We start from the raw sequence: 11,578 nt of genomic DNA, 5'->3' as shown, positions 1-11,578 counted from the left end.
ACTGACCCTCCCACAGTGCGGCGCGCCCTCAGTACTGACCCTCCGACAGTGCGGAACTCCCTCAGTACTGACCCTCTGACAGTGCGGCGCTCCCTCAGTACTGACCCTCCGACAGTGCGGCGCTCCCTCAGTACTGACTCTCCCACAGTGCGGAGCTCCCTCAGTACTGACCCTCCCACAGTGCGGAGCTCCCTCAGTACTGACTCTCCCACAGTGCGGAGCTCCCTCAGTACTGACTCTCCCACAGTGCGGAGCTCCCTCAGTACTGACCCTCCCACAGTGCGGAGCTCCCTCAGTACTGACCCTCCGACAGTGCGGCACTCCCACAGCACTGACCCTCCGACAGTGCGGCACTCCCTCAGTACTGACTCTCCCACAGTGCGGCGCACCCTCAGTACTGACCCTCCGACAGTGCGGCGCTCCCTCAGTACTGACCCTCCGACAGTGCGGCGCTCACTCAGTATTGACCCTCTGACAGTGCGGCGCTCCCTCAGTACTGACCCTCCGACAGTGCGGCGCTCACTCAGTACTGACCCTCCGACAGTGCGGCGCTCCCTCAGTACTGACCCTCCGACAGTGCGGCGAAACCTCAGTACTGACTCTCCCACAGTGCGGCGCTACCGCAGTACTGACCCTCCCACACTGCGGCGCTCCCTCAGTACTGACCCCCCCCCACAGTGCGGCACTCACTCAGTACTGACCCTCTGACAGTGCAGCGCTCCCTCAGTACTGACCGTCCCAGTGCTGCGCACCCTCAGTACTGACCCTCCGACAGTGCGGCGCTCCCTCAGTACTGACCCTCCGACAGTGCGGCGCTCCCTCAGTACTGACCCTCTGACAGTGCAGCGCTCCCTCATCACAGACCCTCCGACAGTGCAGCGTTCCCTCAGTACTGATCCCCCCCCACAGTGCGGCGCTCCCTCAGTACTGACCCTCCCACAGCGCGGCGCTACCTCAGTATTGACCCCCCCCCCCCCCACAGTGCGCCGCTCCCTCAGTACTGACCCTCCCACAGTGCGGCGCTCCCTCAGTACTGACCCTCCCACAGTGCAGCGCTCCCTCAGTACTGACCCTCTGACAGTGCAGCGCTCCCTCAGTACTGACCCTCCCACAGTGCGGTGCTCCCTCAGTACTGACACTCTGACAGTGCAGCGCTCCCTCAGTACTGACCCTCCCAGTGCTGTGCTCCCTCAGTACTGACCCTCTGACAGTGCAGCGCTACCTCAGTACTGACCCCCCCCCCACAGTGCGGCACTCCCTCAGTACTGACCCTCCCACAGTGCGGCGCTCCCACAGCACTGACCCTCCCACAGTGCAGTGCTCCCTCAGTACTGACTCTCCGACAGTGCGTCGCTCCCTCAGTACTGACCCTCCCACAGTGCGGCGCTCCCTCAGTACTGACCCTCCGACAGTGCAGCACTCAGTACTGACCCTCCGACAGTGCAGTGCTCCCTCAGTACTGACCCTCCCACAGTGCGGCGCTCCCACAGCACTGACCCTCCCACAGTGCGGCGCTCCCTCAGTACTGACCCACGGACAGTGTGGCGCTCCCTCAGCACTGACCCTCCCACAGTGCGTCGCTCCCTCAGTACTGACCCTCCCACAGTGCAGCGCTCCCTCAGTACTGACCCTCCCACAGTGCGGCACTCGCTCAGTACTGACCCTCCGACAGTGCGGCGCTCCCTCGGTACTGAGCCTCCGACAGTGCGGCACTCCCTCAGTGCTGACCCTCCGACACTGCGGCACTCCCTCAGTACTGACCCTCCGACAGTGCGGCACTCCCTCAGTACTGACTCTCCCACAGTGCGGCGCACCCTCAGTACTGACCCTCCGACAGTGCGGCGCTCCCTCAGTACTGACCCTCCGACAGTGCGGCGCTCCCTCAGTACTGACCCTCCGACAGTGCAGCGCTCCCTCAGTACTGACCCTCTGACAGTGCGGCGCTCCCTCAGTACTGACCCTCCGACAGTGCAGCGTTCCCTCAGTACTGATCCCCCCCACAGTGCGGCACTCCCTCAGTACTGACCCTCCGACAGTGCGGCGCTCCCTCAGTACTGACCCTCTGACAGTGCGGCGCTCCCTCAGTACTGACCCTCTGACAGTGCAGCGCTCCCTCAGTACTGAACCCTCCCACAGTGCGGTGCTCCCTCAGTACTGACCCTCTGACAGTGCAGCGCTCCCTCAGTACTGACCACCCCCCCACAGTGCGGCGCTCCCACAGCACTGACCCTCCCACAGTGCGGCGCTCCCTCAGTACTGACCCTCTGACAGTGCAGCGCTCCCTCAGTACTGACCACCCCCCCACAGTGCGGCACTCCCTCAGTACTGACCCTCCCACAGTGCGGCGCTCCCACAGCACTGACCCTCCCACAGTGCGGCGCTCCCTCAGTACTGACCCTCTGACAGTGCGGCGCTCCCTCAGTACTGACCCTCCGACAGTGCAGCACTCAGTACTGACCCTCCGACAGTGCAGTGCTCCCTCAATACTGACCCTCCCACAGTGCGGCGCTCCCACAGCACTGACCCTCCCACAGCGCGGAGCTCCCTCAGTACTGCCCCTCCGACAGTGCGGCACTCCCTCAGTACTGACCCTCTGACAGTGCGGCGCTCCCTCAGTACTAACCCTCCGACAGTGCGGCGCTCCCTCAGTACTGACCCACTGACAGTGCGGCACTCCCTCAGCACTGACCCTCCCACAGTGCGGTGCTCCCTCAGTACTGACCCTCTGACAGTGCGGCGCTCCCTCAGTACTGACCCTCCGACAGTGCGGCGCTCCCTCAGTACTGACTCTCCGACAGTGCGGCGCTCCCTCAGTACTAACCCTCCGATGTGCGGCCGTCCCTCAGTACTGACCCTCACACAGTGCGGCACTCCCTCAGTACTGACCCTCGGACAGTGCGGCGCTCCCTCAGTACTGACCCTCCAACACTGCGGCACTCCCTCAGCGCTGATCCTCCGACAGCGCGGCGCTCCCTCAGTACTGACTCTCCGACAGTGCGCCCCCCCCCCCCCCCACCAGCCTCAGTGGCCCCCTGTCACTTCAGTTAAACCCCACTGGCCAGTGTCTCCCTCTTGGCTTCACACGAATCAGGAGGAAGACCACCACTCCACCCCTCGAGACTGCTCCGACATTAAATAAGATCGTAGCTGACCTGACGGTGACCTCGGCCCCACAGTCCCGCCGACCCCCCCCGATAGCCTTTAACCCCCCCCTCGTTAATCCAGAATCTCTCCAGCTGTGTCTTAAAAATATTCACAGATTCTGCTCCCACCCCCTCGCGAAGAAGTTCCAGAGACCCGAGAGAAAATATTTCTCCCCAACTGTTTGACACGGGCGGCCCCCTTGTTTTTAAACGGTGACCCCCGAGTTCTAGATTCTCCCACAAGAGGAAACATCCTTCCACATCCAACCCGTTAATAACCCTCCCCTCAGCATCTTAAAGGTTTCGATCGAGTCGCTTCCCACTCTTCTGAACCGCGCATACAAGCCTGACCTCTCCGATCCCTCCTCATAGACAACCTGGTGTTAGTCTGACAAACCTTCCGACACCTTTCTTTCACTAAGGAGACCGACACCGTCCACAACACTCCAGATGTGGGCTCACCAGTGCCCCGTACATCTAAAGCACAACCTCCCCTGTCTAACACACTATTAACTGTCCCAATTACTTGACACGGGCCTGGCAAAATCCTAGCCTTCATGCAGGAGGACCTCCTTCCATCGCCCCGCTTCCCATCTCACTCGCGCAACCCCGCATCTCGCTCGCCCCGCTCAATCTCCCCCGCCCGCCCCCCTCAATCTCCCCCGCCCGCCCCCCTCAACCTCCCCCGCCCGCCCCCCTCAACCTCCCCCGCCCGCCCCCCTCAACCTCCCCCGCCCGCCCCCCTCAACCTCCCCCGCCCGCCCCCCTCAACCTCCCCCGCCCGCCCCCCTCAACCTCCCCCGCCCGCCCCCCTCAACCTCCCCCGCCCGCCCCCCTCAACCTCCCCCGCCCGCCCCCCTCAACCTCCCCCGCCCGCCCCCCTCAACCTCCCCCGCCCGCCCCCCTCAACCTCCCCCGCCCGCCCCCCTCAACCTCCCCCGCCCGCCCCCCTCAACCTCCCCCGCCCGCCCCCCTCAACCTCCCCCGCCCGCCCCCCTCAACCTCCCCCGCCCGCCCCCCTCAACCTCCCCCGCCCGCCCCCCTCAACCTCCCCCGCCCGCCCCCCTCAACCTCCCCCGCCCGCCCCCCTCAACCTCCCCCGCCCGCCCCCCTCAACCTCCCCCGCCCGCCCCCCTCAACCTCCCCCGCCCGCCCCCCTCAACCTCCCCCGCCCGCCCCCCTCAACCTCCCCCGCCCGCCCCCCTCAACCTCCCCCGCCCGCCCCCCTCAACCTCCCCCGCCCGCCCCCCTCAACCTCCCCCGCCCGCCCCCCTCAACCTCCCCCGCCCGCCCCCCTCAACCTCCCCCGCCCGCCCCCCTCAACCTCCCCCGCCCGCCCCCCTCAACCTCCCCCGCCCGCCCCCCTCAACCTCCCCCGCCCGCCCCCCTCAACCTCCCCCGCCCGCCCCCCTCAACCTCTCCCGCCCGCCCCCCTCAACCTCTCCCGCCCGCCCCCCTCAACCTCTCCCGCCCGCCCCCCTCAATCTCCCCCGCCCGCCCCCCTCAATCTCCCCCGCTCGCCCCCCTCAATCTCCCTCGCTCGCCCCCCCCTCAACCTCCCCCGCCCGCCCCCCTCAACCCCCCCGCCCGCCCCCTCAACCTCCCCCGCCCGCCCCCCTCAATCTCCCCCGCCCGCCCCCCTCAATCTCCCTCGCTCGCCCCCCTCAATCTCCCTCGCTCGCCCCCCCCTCAATCTCCCTCGCTCGCCCCCCCCTCAATCTCCCTCGCTCGCCCCCCTCAATCTCCCTCGCTCGCCCCCCTCAATCTCCCTCGCTCGCCCCCCTCAATCTCCCTCGCTCGCCCCCCTCAATCTCCCTCGCTCGCCCCCCTCAATCTCCCTCGCTCGCCCCCCTCAATCTCCCTCGCTCGCCCCCCTCAATCTCCCCCGCTCGCCCCCCTCAATCTCCCCCGCTCGGCCCCCTCAATCTCCCCCGCTCGCCCCCCTCAATCTCCCCCGCTCGCCCCCCTCAATCTCCCCCGCTCGCCCCCCTCAATCTCCCCCCTCAATCTCCCCCGCTCGCCCCCCTCAATCTCCCCCGCTCGCCCCCCTCAATCTCCCCCGCTCGCCCCCCTCAATCTCCCCCGCTCGCCCCCTCAATCTCCCCCGCTCGCCCCCCTCAATCTCCCTCGCTCGCCCCCTCAATCTCGCTCGCCCCCCTCAATCTCCCTCGCTCGCCCCCCTCAATCTCCCTCGCTCGCCCCCCTCAATCTCCCTCGCTCACCCCCTCAATATCCCTCTCTCCCTCACTCACTATCCCTCCTCCCCTCCCTCTTCCCTCTCACCATCCCTCCTCCTCCCTCCCTCACTATCCCTCCCCACTCTCCATCCCTCTCCCCCACTATCACTCCCTCACTATCCCAACTCCCCCTCCCTCCCTCCCCCCTCACTATCCCACCATCCCTCTCCCTCACTATCCCTCTCCCTCACTATCCCTCCTCCTCCCCATTCCTCACTCCCCCGTCCCTCACTCCCCCACCCTCACTCCCCCACCCTCACTGTCTATCAGCCTCCCTCCCCGCTCACCATCCCTCCCCGCTCACCATCCCTCCTCCTCCCTCTGACCCTCACAATCCCTTCCTCACTATCCCTCCTCCCCCTCCCTCACTCACCCTCCCTCACTATCACTCACTCTCTCCCCTCCCTCACTCACTATCCCTCCCATTCCCTCCCTCCCTCACTATCCCTCTCCCTCCCTATCCCTCTCTCCCCCTCACTATCTCTCCCTCACCCTCACTATCCCTCCTCCCTCACTCACACACTCTCTCCCCTCCCTCACTCCCTCTCCCTCCCATTCCCTCCATCTCCCTCTCTCTCACTCTCCCTCCCTCACTATCCCCCTCCCTCCCCCTCACTATCCCCCTCCCTCACTATCCCCCTCCCTCCCCCTCACTATCCCCCTCCCTCACTATCCCCCTCCCTCTCTCTCTCCCCCTCTCCCTCACTATCCCCCTCCCTCACTATCCCCCTCCCTCACTATCCCCCTCCCTCACTATCCCCCTCCCTCTGTCTCTCTCTCCCCCTCCCTCCCTCCCTCTCTGTCTCTCCCTCCCTCTCCCTCCCCCTCTGTCTCTCCCTCTCTGTCTCTCCCTCCCCTCCCTCTCTGTCTCTCTCTCTCTCCCCCCCTCCCTCCCTCTCCCCCCCTCCCTCCCCCCTCCCTCTCCCTCTCTCTCTCCCCCCCTCCCTCTCCCTCTCCCCCCCTCTCTCCCTCTCTCTCTCCCCCCTCCCTCCCTCCCTCTCTCTCCCCCCCTCCCTCCCCCCCTCCCTCCCTCTCTCTCCCTCTCTCTCCCCCCCTCCCTCCCTCTCTCCCCCCCTCCCCCCCTCTCTCTCTCCCCCCCTCTCTCTCTCCCCCCCTCTCTCTCTCCCCCCCTCTCTCTCTCCCCCCCTCTCTCTCTCCCCCCCTCTCTCTCTCCCCCCCTCTCTCTCTCCCCCCCTCTCTCTCTTCCCCCCTCTCTCTCTTCCCCCCTCTCTCTCTCCCCCCCTCTCTCTCTCCCCCCCTCTCTCTCTCCCCCCCTCTCTCTCTCCCCCCCTCTCTCTCTCCCCCCCTCTCTCTCTCCCCCCCTCTCTCTCTTCCCCCCTCTCTCTCTTCCCCCCTCTCTCTCTTCCCCCCTCTCTCTCTTCCCCCCTCTCTCTCTTCCCCCCTCTCTCTCTTCCCCCCTCTCTCTCTTCCCCCCTCTCTCTCTTCCCCCCTCTCTCTCTTCCCCCCTCTCTCTCTTCCCCCCTCTCTCTCTTCCCCCCTCTCTCTCTTCCCCCCTCTCTCTCTTCCCCCCTCTCTCTCTTCCCCCCTCTCTCTCTTCCCCCCTCTCTCTCTTCCCCCCTCTCTCTCTTCCCCCCTCTCTCTCTTCCCCCCTCTCTCTCTTCCCCCCTCTCTCTCTTCCCCCCCTCCCTCCCTCCCTCTCCCCCCCTCCCTCTCTCCCTCTCTCTCCCTCTCCCTCTCTCCCTTCCTCTCTCCCTCTCTCTCCCTTCCTCTCTCCCTCTCTCTCCCTCTCCCTCTCCCTCTCTCTCTCTCTCTCTCTCACCGGTACAGCCTCTTGGTGTGGAGGAGTTTGGCGTCGGGCTCGGCCTGTCCCTGCGCGGGCTCGGTGTCCGGGTCCTCGCCGTGCGGGAGGCCCTCGGGCGGCTCGGGCTGCTTCATGCTGCCGGTCCCGGGGCCGCTGCGGTCCTCACAGCTCCGGCCCCCAACCCGCCATCAGCCGCCAAACCTCGCGAGAGCGCTGAGCCCCGCCCCCAGTCCCGACGTCACCGTACCGCCCCCAACCCGGAACGTCACCGCCCCGCCACCAACCCGGAACGTCACCGCCCCGCCCCCAATCCCGACGTCACCGTCCCGCCCCCAACCCGGAACGTCACCGCCCCGCCACCAACCCGGAACGTCGCCGCCCCGCCCCCAATATGGAAACGTCACCGCCCCGCCCTCAATCCCGACGTCACCGCCCCGCCCCCAACTCCGCCCCAAACCAACCGGGCAACGTCGCACCAAACCGCGACGTCGCCGCCCCGCCCCCAACTCCGCCCCAAACCAACCGAGCAACGTCGCACGCACCCGCGACGTCACCGCCCCGCCCACAATTCGACGTCACCTCCCCGCCCCCAACCTGGACGTTCGCAGCCCCGCCCCCAACCCGACCGCGCTCCCAAACCAACCGGGCAACGCCGCCCCGCCCCCAACCTCGACGTCACAGCCCCGCCCCCGATCCGACCCCGCTCCCAAACCCGCCCCAACCCCGCAACGTCACCGCTCCAAACCCCGCCCCAACCCAAACGTCACCGCCTGACACCGCCCCCGACCAATCAGCACTGGGGGATTGAGAGTCCCATTGTTGACGCCCCAAACCGACATCCAATCAGCATTGAGGGTTTGGAAGTCTTACCTGTGACCCCCCCCAACCCGACATCCAATCAGCATTGAGGGTTTGGAAGCCTTACCTGTGACCCCCCCCAACCCCGTAACCAATCAGCATTGAGGGTTTGGAAGTCTTACCTGTGACCCCCCCAACCCGGCATCCAATCAGCATTGAGGGTTTGGAAGTTTTACCTGTGAACCCCCCCAACCCCGTAACCAATCAGCATTGAGGGTTTGGAAGTCTTACCTGTGACCCCCCCAACCCGACATCCAATCAGCATTGAGGGTTTGGAAGTCTTACCTGTGACCCCCCCAACCCGACATCCAATCAGCATTGAGGGTTTGGAAGTCTTACCTGTGACCCCCCCAACCCGACATCCAATCAGCATTGAGGGTTTGGAAGCCTTACCTGTGACCCCCCCCCCCAAACTGGGTACTGCGTAATGAGAAGGGAATTATTGCCAATCTGGCTGTACGAGACCCCTTGGGGATGAGCGACTCTACGAGCTGGAGCTGCTCGAGGAGGAGGGAGCTGGAGCACCAGGACCTCCCCCCGAGGAACAGGAGGCAGCCGCTGAGGATGGAGAGCCGGCCGCCCAACAGGCCGAGGAGGAGGCGCCGCATGAGGCCTCGCGAATACCAGCACCGCCTCTCGTTCAAGGACCTGCCATCGAAGGCTCCGGCTCCCCCTACCAGCACCTGCAGATGACGGGCCGATCGTCACAAACCAAAAGGGGCTACACTCAATGAACATTCAAGCTGGTATGTGACCAACATACCCGGGCAGTGTGTGCACGACGCCTCCATCCAGTGATTCCTGGCGCCACCCCCCGGCCCAGCTGAGGGGATTGGCTCTTGGGCGACAGGGCTTATCCGCTGCGGTCGTGGCTGGTGACACACACCCAGAGGCCACAGAACGACACGGCGACCCGCTACAACGACGCCCATGCAGCGACCAGGGGCCCGAGCGAGCGGTGCTCCGGCCTGCTGAAGATGCGGTTCGCTCTGGACCGCTTTGGAGGGGCCCTCCAGTATGGCACTGGGGCGGTCTCCCCGCATCGTGGCCAACATCGCCCAGCAGGAGAGGAATGAACTCCACGAATCCTGCACCGGCCACAACACTTAGCCTCAGGAACGGGGAATCCAGCCGTTTGAGGTGAAAATTCTCATCCTCGAGGATGGCCTCACAATTCCCGATATTTGTAATTTCCTCTCCTCCATACAACACTCCCTATCTCTTTCACCTCCTCCAGCACCTACACTCCTCCCTATCTCAGTAACCTCCTCCAGTCCCTACACCCCCTCCCTATCTCTGTAACCTCCTCCAGCCCCTACACCCCCTCCCTATCTCTGTAACCTCCTCCAGCCCCTACACACCCTCCCTATCTCTGTAACCTCCTCCAGCCCCTACACCCCCTCCCTATCTCTGTACCCTCCTCCAGCCCCTACACCCCCTCCCTATCTCTGTAACCTCCTCCAGCCCCTACACCCCCTCCCAATCTCTAACCTCCTCCAGACCCTACACCCCCTCCCTACCTCTGTAACCTCCTCCAGCCCCTACACCCCCTCCCTATCTCTGTAACCTACACCCCTACCTATCTCTGTATCTCCTGCAGCCCCTACACCCCCTACACCCCCTCCCTATCTCAGTAACCTCCTACAGCCCCTACACTCCCTTCCTATCTCTGTAACCTCCTCCAGCCCCTACACCCCCTCCCAATCTCTGTAACCTCCTCCAGCCCCTACACCCCCTCCCTATCTCTGTAACCTCCTCCAGCCACTACACCCCCTCCCTATCTCTGTAACCTCCTCCAGCCCCTACACCCCCTCCCAATCTCTGTAACCTCCTCCAGCCCCTACACCCCCTCCCTATCTCTGTAACCTCCTCCAGCCACTACACCCCCTCCCTATCTCTGTAACCTCCTCCAGCCCCTACACTCCCTCCCTATCTCTGTCACCTACACCCCTACCTATCTCTGTATCTCCTCCAGCCCCTACACCCCCTCCCAATCTCTGTAACCTCCTCCAGCCCCTACACCCCCTCCCTATCTCTGTAACCTCCTCCAGCCCCTACACCCCCTCCCTATCTCTGTCACCTCCTCCAGCCCCTACATCCCCTCCCTATCTCTGTAACCTCCTCCAGCTCCCTACACCCCCTCCCTATCTCTATAACCTCCTCCAGCCCCTAGACCCTCTCCCTATCTCTGTAACCTCCTCCAGCCCCTACACCCCCTCCCTATCTCTGTAACCTCTTCCAGCTCCTACACCCCCTCCCTATCTCTGTAACCTCCTCCAACCCCCACACCACCTCCCTATCTCTGTAACCTCCTCCACCCCCTACACCCCCTCCCTATCTCTGTAACCTCCTCCAGCCCCGACACCCCCTCCCTATCTCTGTAACCTCCTCCAGACACTACACCCCCTCCCTATCTCTGTAACCTCCTCCAGCCCCTACACCCCCTCCCTATCTCTGTAACCTCCTCCAGCCCCTACACCCACTCCCTATCTCTGTAACCTCTTCCAGCCCCTACACCCCCTCCCTATCTCTGTAACCTCCTCCAGCCCCTACATCCCCTCCCTATCTCTGTAACCTCCTCCAGCCCCTACACCCCCTCCCGATCTCTGTAACCTCCTCCAGCCCCTACACCCCCCTACCTATCTCTGTAACCTCCTCCAGTCCCTACACCCCCCTCCCTATCTCTGTAACCTCCTCCAGTCCCTACACCCCCTCCCTATCTCTGTAACCTCCTCCAGCCCCCTACACCCCCTCCCTATCTCTGTAACCTCCTCCAGCCCCTACACCCCCTCCCTATCTCTGTAACCTCCTCCAGTCCCTACACCCCCTCCCTATCTCTGTAACCTCCTCCAGCCCCGACACCCCCTCCCCATCTCTGTAACCACGTCCAGCCCCTACACCCGCTCCCTATCTCTGTAACCTCCTCCAGCCCCTACACCCCCTCCCTATCTCTGCAACCTCCTCCAGCTCCTACACCCGCTCCCTATCTCTGTAACCTCCTCCAGTCCCTACACCCCCTCCCTATCTCTGTAACCTCCTCCAGCCCCTACTCCCCTCCCTATCTCTGTAACCTCCTCCAGCTCCTACACCCCCTCCCTATCTCTGTAACCTACTCCAGCCCCTACACCCCCTCCCTATCTCTGTAACCTCCTCCAGCCTCTACACCCCCTCCCTATCTCCGTAGCCTCCTCCAGCCCCTACACCCCCTCCCTATCTCTGTAACCTCCTCCAGCTCCTACACCCGCTCCCTATCTCAGTAACCTCCTCCAGCCCCTACACCCCCTCCCTATCTCTGTAACCTCCTCCAGCCCCTACACCCCCTCCCTATCTCTGTAACCTCCTCCAACCCCTCACCCCCTCCCTATCTCTGTAACCTCCTCCAGTCCCTACACCCCCTCCCTATCTCTGTAACCTCCTCCAGCCCCTACTCCCCTCCCTATCTCTGTAACCTCCTCCAGCCCCTACACCCCCCTCCCTATCTCTGTAACCATGTCCAGTCCCTAAACCCCCTCCCTATCTCTGTAACCTCCTCCAGTCCCTACACCCCCTCCCTATCTCTGTAACCTCCTCCAGCCCCT

General features: G+C 64.5%; 1 protein-coding gene across 1 annotated transcript in view; it reads right to left on the bottom strand.

The window, feature by feature from the left end:
• smg5 (SMG5 nonsense mediated mRNA decay factor) overlaps positions 1-7,352 on the bottom strand; it is a 29,982-nt gene extending 22,630 nt beyond the window's left edge. The window contains exon 1 of the mRNA XM_072490729.1: positions 7,161-7,352. Coding sequence (XP_072346830.1) covers positions 7,161-7,276 — 116 coding nt within the window. The 5' untranslated portion in view covers positions 7,277-7,352. The remainder of the gene's footprint in view (positions 1-7,160) is intronic.
• Positions 7,353-11,578: the final 4,226 nt, after the last annotated feature.

Source organism: Scyliorhinus torazame, chromosome 26, assembly GCF_047496885.1.
Source record: "Scyliorhinus torazame isolate Kashiwa2021f chromosome 26, sScyTor2.1, whole genome shotgun sequence".
NCBI lineage: Eukaryota > Metazoa > Chordata > Chondrichthyes > Carcharhiniformes > Scyliorhinidae > Scyliorhinus > Scyliorhinus torazame.
Note: the sequence above shows the minus strand (reverse complement) of the source record. Positions and strands in the feature narration are given on the sequence as shown.